Source organism: Aspergillus foveolatus (assembly GCF_047715535.1).
Source record: "Aspergillus foveolatus strain CBS 279.81 unplaced genomic scaffold BDW70scaffold_4, whole genome shotgun sequence".
NCBI lineage: Eukaryota > Fungi > Ascomycota > Eurotiomycetes > Eurotiales > Aspergillaceae > Aspergillus > Aspergillus foveolatus.
In genome coordinates this window covers 414,881-433,000 of record NW_027396068.1, presented here as the reverse complement: position 1 = coordinate 433,000, position 18,120 = coordinate 414,881, and the positions used below count along the sequence as shown (strand labels likewise).

General features: G+C 49.1%; 7 protein-coding genes across 7 annotated transcripts; 3 read left to right on the top strand and 4 right to left on the bottom strand.

Annotated features, from left to right (window-relative positions):
- Positions 1 to 3,250: 3,250 nt before the first annotated feature.
- BDW70DRAFT_169496 (glycosyltransferase) lies at positions 3,251 to 5,038 on the bottom strand (the record flags this gene model as incomplete). Its single annotated transcript, XM_073742698.1, has 5 exons — positions 3,251 to 3,941; positions 4,005 to 4,336; positions 4,388 to 4,576; positions 4,649 to 4,919; positions 4,962 to 5,038. 5 exons carry the CDS (start codon positions 5,036 to 5,038, stop codon positions 3,251 to 3,253), a joined length of 1,560 nt encoding a protein of 519 aa, XP_073599947.1.
- Positions 5,039 to 5,572: 534 nt separating this feature from the next.
- On the bottom strand, positions 5,573 to 7,635 carry BDW70DRAFT_128550 (COP9 signalosome complex subunit 1). Its single transcript, XM_073735447.1, has 4 exons — positions 7,203 to 7,635; positions 7,111 to 7,155; positions 6,771 to 7,051; positions 5,573 to 6,719 (listed from the first exon to the last, which is right to left on the bottom strand). The coding sequence occupies exons 1-4, from the start codon at positions 7,342 to 7,344 to the stop codon at positions 5,691 to 5,693; spliced, it is 1,497 nt and encodes a 498-aa protein (XP_073599946.1). The 5' UTR covers positions 7,345 to 7,635; the 3' UTR covers positions 5,573 to 5,690.
- Positions 7,636 to 9,780: 2,145 nt separating this feature from the next.
- Positions 9,781 to 10,790, top strand: BDW70DRAFT_169495 (uncharacterized protein; the record flags this gene model as incomplete). The annotated part of the gene is made up of 2 exons (XM_073742697.1): positions 9,781 to 10,426; positions 10,747 to 10,790. The coding sequence occupies 2 exons, from the start codon at positions 9,781 to 9,783 to the stop codon at positions 10,788 to 10,790; spliced, it is 690 nt and encodes a 229-aa protein (XP_073599945.1).
- Positions 10,773 to 11,975, bottom strand: BDW70DRAFT_82897 (uncharacterized protein). The gene is made up of 3 exons (XM_073744956.1): positions 11,589 to 11,975; positions 11,436 to 11,530; positions 10,773 to 11,340 (listed from the first exon to the last, which is right to left on the bottom strand). Exons 1-3 carry the CDS (start codon positions 11,698 to 11,700, stop codon positions 10,954 to 10,956), a joined length of 594 nt encoding a protein of 197 aa, XP_073599944.1. The 5' UTR covers positions 11,701 to 11,975; the 3' UTR covers positions 10,773 to 10,953.
- Positions 11,976 to 13,375: 1,400 nt separating this feature from the next.
- Positions 13,376 to 14,362, top strand: BDW70DRAFT_82905 (uncharacterized protein). The gene is made up of 4 exons (XM_073744957.1): positions 13,376 to 13,947; positions 14,016 to 14,041; positions 14,099 to 14,193; positions 14,256 to 14,362. Exons 1-4 carry the CDS (start codon positions 13,492 to 13,494, stop codon positions 14,315 to 14,317), a joined length of 639 nt encoding a protein of 212 aa, XP_073599943.1. The 5' UTR covers positions 13,376 to 13,491; the 3' UTR covers positions 14,318 to 14,362.
- A 363-nt stretch (positions 14,363 to 14,725) lies between these two features.
- On the bottom strand, positions 14,726 to 16,882 carry BDW70DRAFT_128540 (sn-1,2-diacylglycerol cholinephosphotransferase). The gene is made up of 6 exons (XM_073735446.1): positions 16,627 to 16,882; positions 16,455 to 16,558; positions 16,258 to 16,383; positions 16,163 to 16,206; positions 16,035 to 16,112; positions 14,726 to 15,987 (listed from the first exon to the last, which is right to left on the bottom strand). The coding sequence occupies exons 1-6, from the start codon at positions 16,652 to 16,654 to the stop codon at positions 15,102 to 15,104; spliced, it is 1,266 nt and encodes a 421-aa protein (XP_073599942.1). The 5' UTR covers positions 16,655 to 16,882; the 3' UTR covers positions 14,726 to 15,101.
- Positions 16,867 to 18,076, top strand: BDW70DRAFT_128538 (uncharacterized protein). The gene is made up of 2 exons (XM_073735445.1): positions 16,867 to 17,230; positions 17,339 to 18,076. Exon 2 carries the CDS (start codon positions 17,363 to 17,365, stop codon positions 17,669 to 17,671), a length of 309 nt encoding a protein of 102 aa, XP_073599941.1. The 5' UTR covers positions 16,867 to 17,230; positions 17,339 to 17,362; the 3' UTR covers positions 17,672 to 18,076.
- Positions 18,077 to 18,120: the final 44 nt, after the last annotated feature.

Here is an 18,120-nt window from a genome sequence, read left to right as displayed (position 1 = left end):
CCATATGACAGAAGATGTACAAGCATCTTACAACGTGCTGGCGCTAGTAGAGCTGGCCGCAGACGGCGAGTTTGTTTCCACTCTAAGTAAGGTCAAGATTGCCTTTGTCAAGTGCTCGGTTCTGGAAGTGCCTCCCGCGGGAGTAATCTCGGAGCCCAGTAGGAAGTTCTATCTTGATCGCTACGAGGATGAGTACGTGGGCTGGCAGCCTGAGCAATCTGCTGGCTGGGAAGGGTGCTCTCTAGATGCGGAGCGTAATAGTGTGTTTGCTCCTGAACATGTGAAGGATCTGACACGTATTTTAAAGAGATACTGTGGACAATGTTGTTGGACATTTGCTAGAGACTATGATATCAATCAGTATCAGCGTTAGGCTGTTCAGTTGATCCGCCTATGAAATAGACCGCAAGATTGTCCTATCTCAGATCCACATTTTCGTGTCCCACTAGGCCCAAGGACGGTATAGAAACTACCAGATCATTCTCTGCATCTGGCAGTCAGCCGCTGCCTACATCAGAAATGACAGAATCTTGACTTATATCTTGCGGACTACTTATTCCATATCTAGCCAGTGCCTTTCAAGTGGCAGGATTTGGGCACGTAATTGCATCTCTGTAGTCATGTAGATGATGCAATCTGCGCGCAACTAGCCGGCAGTTTTAATAGTTACCTCGTCGAGCACCAGACAGGAACACTGTTTGACCGGCTGACTGCGGAATTATTGCATACGGCAGTATTTCAGGTCCGTAGCCAGGGATGCCAGTATCTGGACATCTTTCATCCACTATGGTACTTAGATATTTCTTATCTTCAGGGCAAGTCTGGACTGCGTGTATGCATACACCCAATGATGCTGCGCTCAGTGTCTCGCGAGCTCGAGTGAGTTAGTGAGTGAAGGAGTGTCGTGTTCGTCCCGCGGCCGTGGTCTTTGAATCTACAGTTTACAATAAGAATCTGGTATTTCTAGGCCAGGCTGTCACCGTTTACGTGAAGATAAGGGACTCCCTACCGCGCACTCACTCAAGCCTGGCACTATCCTTGATAGTAGGAGCAGAGAATGGCGTCCCGCTTTCAGAAAATAGAGAATAGCTTGAATGCCATTGCAACCCACCCTTGTAGATTCTAATACTGACGTGGCCTCTCTTTCACTTCTCCTGCCCCTCCAACTGTGGCAGAGCTTCTCAACTTCAATCACATTCTTGCAATTCTCCGACTTCCACTTTGTTTCTTTGACCTGTCTTTTGAGCAGGATGAGATGCTTATGGTTGAGCTAAAGCTCCCTTTTTTCGGTCTGCTCGACAGCAAGTGCTGCTGTTCCCCAGAACAGCTTCTTGGTCAGTTCTGGCGTTCTCATTGTGTTTGCTGAACCTCATGGGTGAAGAGCTAAAGAAGCCACTTTGCAAGCGAAAGAATGCCTATTTCTATTCACGAAAGACATAGGAAAGAAAAAGGGAAAATTAAAAATTGATGTGGTAGGGTGGAGGGCGTGAGACTCAAAGTGGGGGAGCATTGCAACCTTCTAATATCTGGGGGCAGGCATGAGTATGACAGTTGCACTACCAGGCCCATTTATATTGCACCCAACGTAAGTCATCATCTATGCTCTAACGTGACAATAGACATTCAAAAACGCAAAACGCCAATTAGCCAAATTCCTAGCAACAGCCTCCGCGTTTATCTCTACTGTCACCAATCTGCAACCTTCAACCGATCTTAAGAAACTGCTCTAGATTATACCAGATTGTCAGCATGGCTGTTACAAATCATACTGTCAGGGTACAGGCTCAGAAATGTATTTAGAACAGGATAACGGAGTAGATACAACAGGCAGGCTACGGGTCAGGCTATCAAACAGGTACATAAACGAGACAAGACGTAGCTCAGGGGTCAGAAATCAAATCGAAAGGCTCAGGCTGGCCCCGTGACACATATCAAAGCCTGCGCAGAGTCACTTTGCATGTTTCGATCAATGAGTGAACATAGAAATGTTAAGGGAAATCTTCCTAACTCATACTTACCTACCAATGGGGAACATAAACTGACCATTCCACCGTTTGGAATGCCGACTCAGGCAAATCCCGTAGTCCAACAAAGTCTTCAACCAGTATATAAGTTCGAGAAAGGCAGTAAAAAGCACAAATGATTGACATAGGACCAAGTGCCAGCAGGGGAAGGTCCAACCTGGGATCCTTTGAAGGATGAATATTCGTGATTTTTGCAGCAAGACGCTGCAACTGCATCCGTGACTGCGGGAGCTCCAATTTTTCTGCATCGCTAATGTTCCTTCTATGCTCGACTTAACGCGGAAGAATAACCTTATAGCAAAGCTGTACATAGAGGCCTCCGAGAATGGAAAAAGCCAGAGTATAAGTTGACGCAATGCGCCAGACGAGCTGCTCGGTGGAAGATGGAAAATGGAAGTGCCATGCACACATGAATATACAACCAAATACCTATACAGATCGTAGTTAGGAGCGAGGAATCAAGAGAGAATACAATCATCAGAAGGCATCCGATCCTTAGTAGGCTACGGATGTGTAGTCGATACAGCCTTATTCTGCCCTCCATCCCATGAGCACCCGTCCGCTCAGCCATACTTAAGCCACCATTATCAACGCGGATAAAAGTGCAACGAGCTCTGAATGCCTTGCTGCTTTAAGGTAAGAGACATTAAGTTTAGGGTAAGAAGTTTCGAAAACTTAGGCCACTTTTATTAGCCGCTCAAGCTTAAGATAAGTAGCAAGGACTCTACCAACTTTATTTAATACTTTTCAACTGTATAGAGATACTTTTACTCTTCCTTACTTATTTGCCCATCTATAGTGCTCATTAATCTAATAACCTTGCTTAACCAGTTTAAGATATAAAAAGTTATACCGTTTTGAAGGTCCACAGACTTATATAAATTCGCAAAACGACCAACAGAACCCTCTAAGTAAAAGAATGTTGTTGAAACCAAGGAAGGTCCTTGGTCGCTAATAAGAGGTACAAGCATGTGTTGACAACCAAAGAATGTAAGTCTTGTCTGCCCCAGTTGATGGATGGAGATACTAATTACTAGGCTAGAACAGATGGGTGCTTTCAAGAACAAGCCTGCATGTGCATGATATGATATTGTTATATGACCGAATCCAGTACATATTATCGTAGGGTGCCGGAGGTTGGTTAGTACTACGGTTGTCTGATCATGTTGAACCCAAACAGACGAAATGCTGATTACCGAAATCAGAGTTCGACAGCGATATCGAGCCTACTTGTTGATGACATTCTTCAGAGACTCCCCACTTGAAAACGCAACAGCTCGGACCTGTCCGACCACAGGCCCACGAAACCGCCACGCAAAGGGACCAGCCAGCCACGTCGGCCCGACGACCGTGACGAGGGCGAGTGCACTGACCGCGTAAAGATCCCAGTTCTTAGCCTTGAAGGCAGACATACGCATATCAGCGGTCTGCAAGTGCATCGGGCGCAGCTCCTTCCCGTCCTTGAACCGCAGTTCATAGTCGCACATGAGCTCCTCGATCAGACCGGCGGCATGATACTTGCGCCGGGAAGCGACGCGAGCAATGCGCTGCAGCCGCAGCACGTTCCATCTGTATGTAGAGGTTTCGGACCTGAGTATCTTCTCTGCTTTGGCGTAGACCTCGTCGGACGTGAAGCCGAACTTGCTCAGTGACTCGGCCACGCCTCCTGCCGCCAGCTGAGCCGTGTTGGCGATCTGGTCGGCGAAGATCCCCATCGATAGCATTAGTTTTCCGTGATAGAGCCCCTCGTTAGCGCTTGATCCGCCGCCGTGGGTGAAGTAGAGTTTTGCGGACTCATTATTGAGGACGGCGCGTTGGGGAGCGAAGAAGGGGAAGATCCAGTCCGGGTGTTTGTTGTCAAGAAGATCACCTAGGGTCATCTTTTTCGAATCGCCGGTACTGATTGGGAAGGATGCGCTGGCATGGAATTATCAGCTATCTGTGCAAAAAGAGGTTTACTCTCATTGTGCTCGCTCGTACCTGCGGTCAAGGTCCGCTCGACACGTCTTGCCCATAGCCCAAATAACACCATCGATCAATCCATCCTCTTGAAGACAGTTTGCGGCCTCCACTATCTTGGCCGCATCCTTATGCGCTAGGATGATATGAGTGCCAAGAGCGATATAAAGGACCGATTTACGACTGGCAGGGACTGAATCGCATTGCTGGTCAAACGGTGGGTAATTCGGACTCGAGAGGGGACCGACAGGAGCAGTGGTTGGAGGCAGATCGCGCGGGATTTCCAGCCCAAAAAACGAATTGACAAAGATGAGATAGTCCGGTTTGCTGGGCTTGTGAGGCGAATAAGAGACCTAATTCTCCTGTCGCATTTTCTTGCTCCATTTTCCTAGGCGTATGATAACTGGAAGACCTGGGAGGAAGAAGATCTCGTTCATGATCCGCAGCCACATCGGCGTATCCTCAGAGGTCATGGTCCCTGGCAGTTGGAAGCCGGGGTAGCCTGGGATGTATGGGCAAGGCAGCTGGAAGGCAGGCATATTGGGAGTAGACGATTGCGATTGGCAACTTATACTCGTAGTGAATATCGTTGGCTGCCTCGACGAAGAAGTCCGCAACCATCATATCCGGTCGAGTCGCCGGGTCGGCCATGAGTTTTCTCAAACGATGGTAGGTCTGAGGCCAGAAGGAGTCCGCAGGTATTTGGATTCGATAGCTTGTCCGATTCCCTTGGAGATATCCCACGACTGCATCCGCCGATAGTGCCCGTCGAGTTGCTCTGGCATTGGCCCAGGGCTCAACTGATGAAGCTTGTTGACAAAGCCATACTCATCAGCCTTCACCCAGCTTTCTTGCCCTTCGAGTGTCGCAAATTCAATCTGATGGCCACGTTCCGCGGGGACCCGGCCAATTTCCAAAACAGGAGCAATATTCGTCCTTAATCAGGTCTATCCTAGCCAGCGCAGGCGTGTTCCGCACTTACCGGCATGTGAGAACCCTCCTGTGGTAACAATCAGCAAGATCTTTCGAGATGGATGCACCTGAGAGTGACTCATTATGAGAAAACTGAATTGTTTTTCGAGAATATCGCAGAACTGTCGCAGAATTGGCCCTCAAGATAACATTTCGGTCCCCCTCAGACCACCACGGAGCTCGGCGGTTTTTAGATAAATCCATCCGATCGGATTGCCCGTCTGGAGGAAGTTGGAATCTAGACTGTCTCTTGTTGCGCACCAATTATAGTCCATCTACATGTATGATTATCCACATATGTGACTGAATTAGGGTCACGGAAGAGTGAGAGGTAGATCCCGCGAGCCGAACCGACGCTGACCTGGACCTCTCCACCGGGATGCGCCAATCCTGAGACTGAACATCACAGTAACTCGGATTGCGGCGTGTGAGGTGGAAGGACAAATTTTTGCTCCGCTGGTGTCCAAAAACACCTTCTCGAAGCCGCGAAGCACACGAATTGGGGTCCCATTTGGAACGCTATATCATACAGGTGCCTGCTGATGACCACCTAGCGGTTGTTACGCCTAATGCGAAACGTTACAGAAAATCATTGCGAGATCGGCGGTGTAAACGGGTTTTGATGCCGTCACTTCATTTCCATCTGAGCTCTAGGTAGTAGGGTACTAAAAAGCATCACATAATCGTAACAGGTCCATGCAGTCAAACGTAGTATTCGACCGACTGGCTTCAAACTTATTGCTTCATCCCCGTCGCCCGGAGCAAGTTCCCAATGGCACTATGGCCCTTCTTCCCTCTCTCCTCCAGTTTCGAATGGCGGTCTTCTCCTAATGGACGCACCTCTAAACCAGCACGGATAATATTCGACCGTAGCAGCCGAAGATGTGCTTCCCTAACGTAGTTATCAAGACTCTCGAGGACTGCTTCTTGCACTTCTATGCGCTTATCGCCTTGGGTGGAAACGAGGACATGCGTCTCAAGGTCGATGCGAGCGTCCAACGTGCCGTCTTGGATAAGGCTGATCAATTCCTGGACAAAGGCTGAGTTTGAGTCGCTTTGGCTGGATTGGCTTGTGGGGTTTCCGAGGACGAAGATCTTGGCCATAGATTCGAGTGAGACACGGTTGAAGGGGATAAGGTATTGTTGAATAGACTTTGTTCGGATTCGGTTGTATAGAACTTGAACGTGGCGCTGGAGGTGAATGTCGAGCAGGTAGTCAGCTCTGTATGCTTCGAGGATTTCGAGGCATGGTCGGAATTTGGAGTTGCAAAAGAATGAAATAGCGCGGCGAATGTGAGGCTCCAGCTCTAGGAAGTTGCGGAACGAATTATTGTCCAGGACACGGCGCTGAAGCTCGTTGCGGTCCATGGAGGCTAGGGCACAGAGACCGCCGTATACCGCGACATCGTTCGAGGACAGAACCTCATTAAACGTGTCCCCTAAGCTGGAGTCCGTCGCTATAAAGCTGTTCGCGGCTTCTAAGTATGACCCCGAATGTAGCTGTGATAGCCCCATGGCAGCTGACATCTTAGGCTGGTGTTTAGCTTGTTCTTCCGGCTTCCCTCCCTGACTCCGGAGCCGATGCACATTGGATTGTACGTTCAGCCAGTCCCCGCGCTCGATCGCCACACTGATGATCTTGAACAACATCGACGCGATGTGACTGGGGGTTGTGCAGAAGTCTCTCATACGGGAATAAGCCTTGAATGCAGATGTCAGGTCGCCGATTCGATGGTAATGCTGGCCGAGCTCTTCGTTTCCCATCTATGAAAGTGTCAGTTACGAAACCATTTTATGCGAAGCGATTACGCATACCCGGATACTCTCTTTAATCAAGTTATTTTTATATCCCCTAAGTTCATGCTCTAATCGGTCCGTCTCGGCTTTGACAACTTTCTGTGACCTTTCCACCCAGTCCGTGTCAATGGTAGCTTCGGGCTCATTTGGTGCAACATCCGCAAGTGCTTGGACTGCGCGCAGGTACCGAGCAACATCTTTACCAGACTTGGCCTCCACAATCGCAGCTTTAAGGGCTTCAACAGCAAGGTACGAGGAGCAGGTCCCGATAAGGTATAATCGATTGAACCGAGTCCGGCCTTTTTGCGAACGTATCAGCTAGAGCTTTCTGTAGAAAAAACGGGGTTCCAGCACTCACCAGTATAATTTGCGATGTAGGATTCCAGTTCGAATTTAGGTGCTTCTATTAGGTGTTAGCTAATATCACCACGCTCGCGCTGGCAGATATACCGTCCACTCTGACCGACGGCGCGGCAGAAGTAGATACAAGACCAGTATTTGGATCCGGATCTACTCCCATAGAAACCGAGGCCTGGGGTGCATATGAACTCGATTGGGCTGCTTCACCGGCTTCAGGTAACATGGGCTCCATTGCGTCTATGCTGGACAGCTCGTCCACAAATTATCAGAAGAGAAAGCAATACCAACGAAACAAGATGCGTCTCAAGAGATATAGTGAGAGGGGGAGATCTGAAGACTTCCCACAGCCCTCTTACTCGGCAACAACGAGACACAATCGATAAGTCACTTCAGTGTGGGGAAGGCAACTGAGGGATGTCTGGCTCGAGCGCGGTCCGCTGTCCGCTGTTGGGATCTTCCACAAATCCAAGAAGAACTCTTTCGGAGGCAAACCTTTAACGTGGAATATCCGGGGATCTTGAAAGAGAAAAGGAGGGGTGATGGTTTTCTGCTTGTCTTTCAGCGGAAACATCATCCTTGTACGGTGACCTAGATAAGTCTGTCATAATCCCACCGCCCATCCCACCGCTTGTGGTCAATGTTGAGACGGTGCTCTCTCCATTTCTCGGGCCCGTCCGCTAAGCCTTTACTTAAGCCACACGCCCCTTGGTTAGTAGTATGGTCGGTGACCACAAGCGCAGCTATATCAACATCCTGCCAGCATCATCCCTGACTCTTGGACAAGATCGGCAGTCAGTTGGATAACGATGCCCTTATTCTCTAACCTTTAGATTCAAGACATGAATTACCTGTTGTGGCTATTCTTTAGAGAAAGCCGCCTAATACGACATATCGTCATCACCGCCCGTCAGCACCTCCCTGCCATCTATCTAGTGCTTATATAGAGTGCCGGCTGATTTGCGTAACATATGTCCGGATTACCGAATGCTAAAAATCTGATTATCTTGTCAGACGGGAGACCTTTTCCTAAGAAGGTGAATAGAAACTGCTTATAACATATGACTCAATCTGTATACTGAGGCAGCTCATAGCCGGGAATACTAAACATGAGGGAGAAAACTTGGGTAACGTAATTTCACCACCGGTCCGCTCACTTCATTCAACATGTATATATACGATAAACAGTGCAGGGATAGTGTTCTTCTTATATTTACAACCACTGGATGCTTTCCATGCGTACTAGCAGGGAGGGAGGACGGACGGACTTGGTATCTATAGATTCTGATAACGTATGCAACCCGCAGATCATCGCCGACCAGAATGCACGGGACCTTAACTAAAACTTGTTTGTGCCATCAATAGCTACAGAAAGTTTTCGTTGATTATGAGGTATGTATTCGCGCGGCGATTGGTTACAATTCCACAAGATTCCCACTATGGGCCTATGCATTTAGCCTTACTACTTGGGTCGTCAGTATCTAGATCTACCACCTTAGCCCTCCGCTCAGTCTCTCCGACCCTCCAGTGTTCAATCACTAGCCTAGACCCGTTCTCTACCTATAACCCCAGGTAGGTCTCCAGAGGCTTTAGACCTTCTAGTCTTGTGCCTTGCTATGTCTGTCCTGCCTAAGCACGAGCCTTGCTTGAGAGAACTTACGCTAATATATTGGCATTAAAACAGAGCCAGCAGCCCAGGTATGGCAATAAAGCCAGTTCAGGTACCCGGAGAAGTTCCTTGACTGAAGGCAAGTAAGGATCCAGGTGGTAGGCCAGCTCAAGAAAGACTAAGCTTGCGGTGGATGAGCTTGAGTATATGCAGGTTCTGAAATGACATCAGGCCAAACGGAATCCATGCTGGCTGCAGTAAATCTCCTTTTTATATTCCAATAATAAATGTGCTCCTGCCAGCCTGGGACAAATTTTTGGCCATGGTGAAAAGGCGTTCCTACTCCTGTGTAAGGTAATACTCAGTCTATTAATTTGTGCAGTTTCTACCATCTATGAAGCCACCGCAATCCGCTTTACCATTATCTATTCACCCATTACAAGTCTCGGCGAGAAGCGCAGCCAGTACCTCGAGGTACCTTAGCCTACTTATCAAACCTAGAAAGTTCCGTACAGTTATGTCTCAGTAATAGCAACCGCTAACACCTGTCAGCCAACCGAATGCTCACATTAGAATATCAACCAACAAGAACATAATAAAACTCACTTCCCGACCAACCAAAATCGGCACCATAATCCCGTGGAATGAAAGCCTGAAAAATGTATTTAACACTCTGCTCCAGTTCTGGCACATCATCACCAGTCTGTACCGATGGCTGTTGTTCATCACATGCGGCAGCTAGCCCAATAGTAAGTTCATCAAACAATGCAATATCATTGTTAGCCGGCATACAAGACACGCCTTGACTAGGCCTTGTTCAAGCTGGTGCAAAGCATAATCCCCAAAGAGAGCACTCACAACAAAGGGCTTCAAAGGATCTCTAACAAACGTCTTGGTCCTGCTTGTCTCTTGGGCTATAAAAAGTTGCAGCCTTGCCATACTGACTAAACAATTGTCAAACGACAGCAAAAGACTCTCGAGGACTACCTTCAGCTTGAGCAATATCCATATCACTCCTCTCACTACATTCTGGGGTCTACCATCGTGGCGGGTAACTCAATAATGCCTTTTGCAACTCCGATTAAGACCTCGGCGGGTATTACTCTGCCATTTGATCTTAAGGAAGCCTCTGTGGAGACGGCGTCGATGACCACCGCAATCGTTGCGCATACCTTACGCGGTCTTGACTGCATGAGCTATAAGGTAAGCACAGGATTTGCCGTCGGAAGCAGCAAAAAGCTTGACCTCGCGTCGAATAAATGGTGGCTGCTTATATCCTTTGATACACCCAAGAACGCCAAACCAACCTGGGAAGAAGATATAATACGTGACCTGATGACCAGGCTGGGTCTACCAGTTGCTGAGGCCATTCCGCCTATTGACCGTGATAGTACCCAATTGCAAGCTCAAAACGGAGAGCAGTCCAGTCGCATGGCGAGAATCAGGTCAAAGATCCGGACTATGCAACAGACATCCCGCCTCAACAGTCTGAAATCCCGTCTGGACAGCCTGACACTTCATCATGAAAAGACAGTCAGGGTGTACGACGATATACCTTTCCTTCTTAGTTATGGGGCGCATGATGCGGACTTTGCTATCTACGACGAACTATGCCGTCACCTGCAGGCGGGTGGTGAGACCAGACTCTGTGGCTTCGCCTTTACACTGAGGGAGCTCCAGACCTGGGATAGGATAGACGAGAGACTAGGTATTGTTTGGCGGTCCAAAAAGTCCAGGCCTATGGCGCCCCATCGCACTCAGACGGCAACTGTCATAGGATTTTAGGGTAGAATCCTCCGACTAACCGAGGGTCTACAGCAGAGTGCAGAGCTCGGTGCACCATAGGTAGCTGCAGGGTTTGACTGCAGCCTTGATTGATTCTTACTCGCTATTATTCGTTGTTTGATAATTTTCCCCATCATTTTGTATTGCTGCGCTAAATGTTGCGACACTTGCTCCTTACTCAGGTCATTCTTGCTCCAGAATCAGATAGAGGACGCTAAATTCTCAATCCCGGTAAATTCTCAGTTCATACATCCAGTTCATTGCCATGTAAGATCAGTAGAAGATGACAGGAGTATTAGTATTATCGCTGAGCCCGAGGTAAACATCATGAAATAAACCAAAGTAAAGCAAGAGACCACATCAGTAGCAGTGATAACTCATCAACAAATAACACGCTATAGTATGCCATGCCAGAAAAGTATGCATGCATGCACGCAATTAATCGAACTTCTAGAGCAGAATCGTAAAACCAGCGAAGAACCCACCCAGCACGGCAAAAAGCCCATACACCTGCCTCAGATCCGTCACAGGCCTTACAGCAGCGCCTTCGTCATCAGGCAGGCCCGTGAAGGGCGCGAGAGAAGAAGTGGTGGAGGTAGCAGTGCTCGTCGCAGTCGAAGACCCATTGGTAGAAGTCGTATTGACGAGTTTAGGGTTCTGCGCACCGCATGGGTTGCTGGTGCGGCAACTGTCTTGACAGCTGGAGTCGCCTTGGCTGCAAGCGGCCACGCAGTTGTTGTTTTCTTCCGTGCAGAGAAAGTACGGGATCGTTTGAGAGTATTCGGAGGCGTTGGGGGATTGGCCGTTGTCGCAGACGCAGCTGTAGGCGAGCGTGTCCTGATTGCAAACAAGAGTTAGAGGTTAGATTACCAAGTGAAGTTTGATGGACGGTGATTGTGTATCTGGAGAAAGTGATTGGCAAGTCAACGTACATCATCGCAGGTGTTGGATGTTGGGTCTCCAGATGCGCCGGGGAGCTGCAGGCAGAGAAGAGGGCAGGAGGAGGTTTGTGCTATGCACCATTGCTCTGTGGAGATTGACCGTTAGAATGTTGCCAATATAGACGTATCCGAAGGAGGCCATACTTTTCGTGCCATCTTCGAGACTCTGGATATCTACCGTTGTTGTACTGGCATCTTGGCTGATTGCAAGGCCAGCCACAGAGGCGAAAGCGAGCACGGAGCGGAGCAGGACCATTTGGATGATCTGGTAGCGACTGTAGAGAAACTATTGAGTTCACGAAACTCGGTAAGGAACTCTATCCAGAAACGAGAGAAACAGAGATCCCGGAAGAAATGCTCGATGCGAATAATCAGGTCTTGATAGTCGAGAAGAATTCCCAAAGCGAGTGGAGACTTTAACGAATGGAGTCTGGGGTAACGACTGAAACAGTTACGAAGGGACGCAGCTGATTCAAGAGGGAGAATCAAAAAGCAGAAAATCACAGTGGAAGGAAACGATCGAGCCGGAGACCCTGAATAAGTACTATTGAGTGTCCCACTTGTGTTACCCGACTAGCAGCGCTGGGTGGCGGCGCTATCAACTTGGATCCCTTTTAGCTCTGCTCCATCCCCAGCATGAGTTAGCTGATTCGGGATCATTCGTCAAGACTCTCAGGACTCATGAATCCAGCCTGTTGCAAAAATACTCCGAGCCGTATTTCCTCCTTCTATTTCCTGCATACGTTGGTATACCGCAAACCTGCAGAGCCACTGAGCCACTGGGCGATGGCAGGCCGTACTCCGTATAGGGGTAAGAGCTGTCAGAGAAAAGAAATATGTCGATCCGGAACTAACTAAAGCTCTGTTTCATCCAAATAGATAAAGGGTGCTCTTCCCGTCATCTGCCCCGATCACACCGCACGACGATTTACATCGAGGACTTGAAACTTTTCAACAAACTGGATGTCGTACGTGGACTCCAGTAGCCTCCCGGATTCTGTGAGACACTGTCATCCTCAATTCGGTAAGACAGGCAAATAGCATGGATGCGAGTCCGAAGCGACATGCCATGATCTCTGCTTAACTTGCCCTCTCTAATATGCAAACTGAGACGGGTGTCAGGCATTGATTGGCTTCTTGATGAGGCCTAACGTTGAGAGTCCGTACTATAACAACAGCCGGTACCGACGAAGCTCCACAAAACGCTCACATGGTGCTGGAATGTCTTGGAAAGATGCGGACGCCGGGCTCTGCCCGTCCTCACAGAAAAGGATTAGGGGTCTGGTATGTCTGACTCGAAGAGTCTCTGACTGGCCGAGCCGGGGCTTGGCTTTTTCTAGTGCGAACCTCGGTCTCCAGCTCCAGGCCTTTCCTTGGAGCTGCTCTATTTAGCTTTGTCTACTCCGTACTGCGTAGCATTTTTGCCTTGGTGGCTCGCTTCTCTTATCTGGCCTCGTGATTTGACCGACGAGCGGCAGTTTCATCCGGATATCCCATCTACCGTACGAAGCCGTACGAATACGGCCGAAGACGGCCGCATGATCTCCGCCACCTCGATCAAGCCTTTGCTATTATTATCGCTACCTGGCGCTGAGGAGACGAGTCTGGAGGCATTATTACAGACGAACGGCCGCGTTCCCGTTCAGGATAGGCGCCTTGGCAGTCTGCATTCCCGTGATCTCCACTCCCGCTTTTACTTCATTATCCAGCTTATGCGGTGGCATCAATCCACATTCACCGAGTCCTTTCCACCGTCAGATCATGTCGGTCTCTCTGCCTTAAATCGTTCACCATTTTTTCTCTTTCTTTTCTAAGCCCTTGCGATTTGTCTCTCTTTGAATTTGATTATTCCTACTCCTAGTTCACTTGACGGTTGTTGTCCGGTGTCGCCAGCTTCCGCAGGCAACCCGTAACTGAACCGTCCTTGCTTGCTCCCCGCCACCTGCCCCTCCTTTCCGTTGCATAAGAAGGCACTTATTTTTATCCCTGTTGCCTGTTACTGCAGGCATTACCACCACCTATTTCCGGCTCTGAAGTATCTAAATGGATGGCTCCAGCGAATGAGGAGACAGGCCGGGTACCGAGGCCGCAGTCGCTCCCTGCTTCCCCTCATCCTTCAAGCGGTATTCCCAGCGCCCCCAATCGTGACGGGGACGCGGTAGAACCAGCCGACTTGAATCCAGGCGAGATCAGTGCCAACCCTAGTTCAGCCTCTTCGTCCCGCTCCCAGTTGGAGTCTCCCAACCTCGCGCCCAAAGAACGTCCAGTTTCAGGCATAGTACCCCCGTACTGGAGCCATCATCGGAATGCGTCTCGTGCATCGCAGATTTCCGCCGATGGAGGACCCGCGATAACCCTCGAAGACCATACTGAGGATCCGAATTCCGAGACTAGCCGTGGCTTGTGGGCTAAAAGTGTAGCGATCGATGATCATGTCGTTGTTCAGGGAAAGTCTGGGGTAGGCGCGTACGTGGTATGGAATTGCAAGATCCGGACGTTGGAGGTGCGTTTCAGGTGCTCGTCGCTCTGCGATATTCTACTGTGTTTGCTCAGGAACTGACTTGACTGCAGGGTGGGACGATCACAGTTCGCATGAGGTATTCTTGCGATGGCTCCGCCATCATATTGCATGTAAGCTGATCGCATATCTCCAGGTACTCTGAGTTCGACGATCTCCGACTCAAGCTAGTGAAATCTTTCCCACACGCAAAGAACGCCCTCCCAGCGCTACCCCCGAAGAGTGTTCTCTGTATGTCATGTCCCAGCACACCGTGACTGACCGTGAAGCAAACCCATCTGACTGTTTCGCAGTCAAGTTTCGACCATCTTTCCTCGAATCTCGCAAAGTCGGTCTAGAGTACTTCCTAAAGTAAGGCTCTCCCCATTAAACCCGGCAGGCTAGCTCCTACATCCCGGAACTAACTGGCGTCCCTGAAGCTGCGTCCTCTTGAATCCCGAGTTCTCAAGCTCTCCCATCGTCAAGGACTTTCTCTTCGGACGAATGTGCTAGGACCGCGCCGTAGACTTCCGCGGCCCTATGCGGTATCAGGTTCCGCTTCAATCTATGTAAAGACAACGACCAGATTATAGTAGCTCCCTTACAAGCCGGTATTGTACCATAAAAGTTATGCAAGAAACCAGTTGTGTTTTGCGGCAGAGCAAGTTTTAAAAGAATCCTGTTCATGTCTACAAGATATCTTCGAAACTAACAGCGGACGCTCTGGGAATAGAGGAAACACATAAGATTTCATCTCTATCAATATTATCCATTAATCAGTTATGTACTAAGGTACAGTATCTATATAAGTATCCTAAAGAACACAAGAAAGCAAGAAAAGAAGCTCGCTGCAGCTACGAATAACACCGGCTATAACCGGGGGGTTGCTTTTTTTGGTCATCTCATCTCACATCAGGTGGTTGATGTTTGGTGTATGCCGCATCAAGTGAAGTCGTAAGTCGTTCATAGCGCGTATGTGCGGGTTTTGACACATCCGGGAGCGTGAGGTGATTGTACAAATGTATGTATATGGTGTAGGTATGTACGTTGCAAGGCGAGGAACAGGGGATCGATGATTCACGCACTCCGCAGGTTTGATCCGAGGGTAGAAGTATTGAGAAGCCTCAACAGACATCTGTCACCCTACAGCTTTGGCCGTATCAATGGCTTTTGAGGCTACCCCTGTCGGAGTTGTCGGCCACCAAGCTGCGGAACGGGGGTTCCCTCTCGGATGACCGGTCTCGGCGGATGGTCAAGCAGTTGATTCCGAGGAAGGTCGTGATGCGGTTGATTATAAGAACCGCCCAGTACATGTATGCGACGAAGGCAAAGAGGAAGTAGGTGCGGAGGTATAGGAGTTCAAGAGAGGCGCTGACTGCGGGAAGGCCCAGGAACGGGAGGTTGGCGAGGATAGCGCCACCAACGAGCGGAGTCTGCAGCACCGTCCAGTGGGGAAAAGGCTGTCTTAAAAGGTGGGCCAGGATAATCTTTGTGGTCATCCGGCCAAAGACGAAAGAGATCGTCCAGCAGTACAGGACTAACCGGTTACCGGAAAGAAGGGATGAGTATGGGGAGAAGAGCCAAGCCATGTTGCATCCAGTGAAAATGATCATTGGCACCCACTCCTTGAAGATAGGAGTAACTGGAAGGCCCTGGCTTCTGCGAGCTGAAATGACATTGTAGATGCAGCCAGGAAGGTGACCCAGAAAGAAGCCTGCTAAGAGTATGGGCACCCACAAGTCTTTCATAGAGTTGTTGCCGAAGAGGCCCGGCAAGTTGAGAAATTCCACAATGGGCCGAGACCAGATTTGAGGGCCGTACCAGCCGGACGCAATCATGATGGCGATACCTATCAAAAGACCTTCGGTGGGGCCGTTGAAGTATCCGAGATAGAGCGTGTGAGTGTGATATGTCTCCCACGTCGAAAAGTACATGGCAAGACATGGCACAAGAGCAGTCCAAGCGCCGAGTTGGGTGGAGCCTAGACCCATCGCCGCGGTTTCTAGCAGACTGGCAAGAGTGCAGTTAAGGGAGTCAATTCCATGGCTGAGAGAAGTTAGCATGTTTCTGGTCATGCTTGGTTCTCTACTGACTCGAAAAGCTCGCCTAATCCGCTAGATGTGCCAGTTCTTCGCGCTTGTTTCCCGTCCACATTATCGAGAGTCGAGTACCTTATACAGTCGTCAGATAATCCTTGGCAATTACTAACGTGGTGTCTTACATCCACATTCCTAAAGCGAAACTGTAGTACAGCCAAGAAGGTCCCTATGTTGAGGCGATCAGGAAAGCTCAAGATCAGAAACGAACGTCACTCACCGGTCCAATGAGATCTGGCATTAACATCTCTATGAGCATTACGTTGCCCACGATAAACCCGAAACCCAAAAGTGTGACCATATTGGGGGCCATCCACATCGGGAGCAGTTCGACGAAAGCATTCCACTAACACCCCGCCATCCTTGTTAGATTCGGACGGACCGAGAGCGAAATAGAAGGAATAGAAGGCGCAATACATAATGTTTCAGGATATGATTGGAAATGTACGATTTATCCACGCTCGAGTACTTGTAGCTCTTAAGGGGTAAGAGGACATCGTCGGAGAGGGAGTCTTGGATCTCTATTGGGCACGCGCAGATTGTCAGCTCACTTTACGGACAGAGGCTTTAGTTGACAGGCAGCTCGCACCTCGGATCCTCCGAAATATCCTGATCATTATGAGTAGAAGTGGTGGTCAGATTAACGTTCGAAGGGACGGAATGCGCAGGTCGAGCCTATTTCATAGCGCGCCGACAGGCAATGGAGGTCAAAACGATACAGGACCAGCCAGTTGGTTTCCGTGAGAATATGACTCGTCCAAGAACTCTTGTAGAGCAGAGTAGGAGTAATAGTAGCCGACTGTCGAGGATCAGTAAAAGAAAAGCGAATCTCAGACAAGGTCCACTTTTTTAGAGGTGGAATGCGAGTCAAATCCAGAAGCAGGGAGCACGAACTCGGCCCGATACGGTACCTGAGCTATCACGTGCATGTGCCGATCTCATAGTATCCCGGCTTCTGTTTCTAGTGCTCGTTGTGAACTCTGGTCAAACTGACAAACCAGTAAGCAACCACCTCGAATTCGGAGGCTACTCCATGGCTATACCATTACCCGGGTAGAGAGTAGGGATAACCATAAATCAAGCTTTCTTCGCTAGAAACCACACGATTGGCAATTGTATCTCCTTGCCATCGTTCCCTTCTCGACCTCGTCGACCCTTCCTTCAGAAGCATCTCAAAGCCAATCTTGACCATGGTCTGAAAAGTCTTTTTCTTCCACCAGTTACTTGCAGAAAATGACTCCGCCATTCACCCTGCAGCCTAGCCACTTATCACTAGAAAACTGACTGGAGCTCTTCCACAGCGAAATTCCCCATGAAACATCCGCATGGTTGACCCAGGTTATGTTTATTCCTCAATAGGATATCCTGCTATAGCCTTGGTGCATGAATGGGTGCGTCCATATCCAGCACAGAATCGAGACCTGCATCAAGAATCGTCAGTTCCATCGTACACCCCTCTCTCAGCTCAACATTATTGCAATTATCCAGCGTCTCCAATGTCAGCCCAAGCTGCTGCGGGGATTTCATTTCCAATAATCTTAACCTGGGCGTTAGGTTGCCATACTCGTCTCGTTTGCAGGATGCTGGACGGATGCAAAGGTGGCAGAGACAGAATTTTTGAGCCGCGAGCCTAGTTCCAGGACCAACTCTTGTCTTAAGCCTTTGATCATCATTGGTGGAGATATATTCAGAGCGAGGTGGTTGAGGAGTGAGTTAAGTATCTGTTGCGTGTCACATGATGTGGTTTTGTCCACGCTGAGTAGGTGACCGAGATAGAGTCGTAGGCTTTCTTGATGTTCTCTATGGATGACACGGGGATTGATGTTGAGCCGGACACTTTCGCAATTAGAAGTACATATATAGGAGAAAGCGGGATCTCTTGGAGCTTTTCCCGTGAAGCCTCAAGATGAAGTATATATTCCGATCTATATAAAAAAGCGGGGCCTTAATTGGGTTGGTAGAAGCCCCATGAATGAGGGCATAACACCAAGTTTTTGAGTGAGCTTGTCAAGTATACTTGGATTTTCCTTTGCATTGACTTGTCTGTTTAGAAGCGGATGAAGCCACTTGTCAGTGACTGGAA

Excerpts from the sequence above, each read along its gene's own strand:
- BDW70DRAFT_128550 (XM_073735447.1), bottom strand. The coding sequence starts at position 7,344 with ATGGAGCCCATGTTACCTGAAGCCGGTGAAGCAGCCCAATCGAGTTCA. Across the intron at positions 7,052-7,110 it reads CTACATCGCAAATTATACTG|GCCGGACTCGGTTCAATCGA; the intron begins GTGAGTGCTGGA and ends GTTCGCAAAAAG. Across the intron at positions 6,720-6,770 it reads TGATTAAAGAGAGTATCCGG|ATGGGAAACGAAGAGCTCGG; the intron begins GTATGCGTAATC and ends ACACTTTCATAG.
- BDW70DRAFT_128538 (XM_073735445.1), top strand. The coding sequence starts at position 17,363 with ATGGTTGACCCAGGTTATGTTTATTCCTCAATAGGATATCCTGCTATA.
- BDW70DRAFT_82897 (XM_073744956.1), bottom strand. The coding sequence starts at position 11,700 with ATGGTCCTGCTCCGCTCCGTGCTCGCTTTCGCCTCTGTGGCTGGCCTT. Across the intron at positions 11,531-11,588 it reads TCTCGAAGATGGCACGAAAA|AGCAATGGTGCATAGCACAA; the intron begins GTATGGCCTCCT and ends CAATCTCCACAG. Across the intron at positions 11,341-11,435 it reads CATCCAACACCTGCGATGAT|GACACGCTCGCCTACAGCTG; the intron begins GTACGTTGACTT and ends GTTTGCAATCAG.
- BDW70DRAFT_82905 (XM_073744957.1), top strand. The coding sequence starts at position 13,492 with ATGGCTCCAGCGAATGAGGAGACAGGCCGGGTACCGAGGCCGCAGTCG. Across the intron at positions 13,948-14,015 it reads GCAAGATCCGGACGTTGGAG|GGTGGGACGATCACAGTTCG; the intron begins GTGCGTTTCAGG and ends ACTTGACTGCAG. Across the intron at positions 14,194-14,255 it reads ACCCCCGAAGAGTGTTCTCT|TCAAGTTTCGACCATCTTTC; the intron begins GTATGTCATGTC and ends ACTGTTTCGCAG.
- BDW70DRAFT_128540 (XM_073735446.1), bottom strand. The coding sequence starts at position 16,654 with ATGATCAGGATATTTCGGAGGATCCGAG. Across the intron at positions 16,207-16,257 it reads TGCCAGATCTCATTGGACCG|GGACCTTCTTGGCTGTACTA; the intron begins GTGAGTGACGTT and ends GCCTCAACATAG. Across the intron at positions 15,988-16,034 it reads GGATTAGGCGAGCTTTTCGA|CCATGGAATTGACTCCCTTA; the intron begins GTCAGTAGAGAA and ends AACTTCTCTCAG.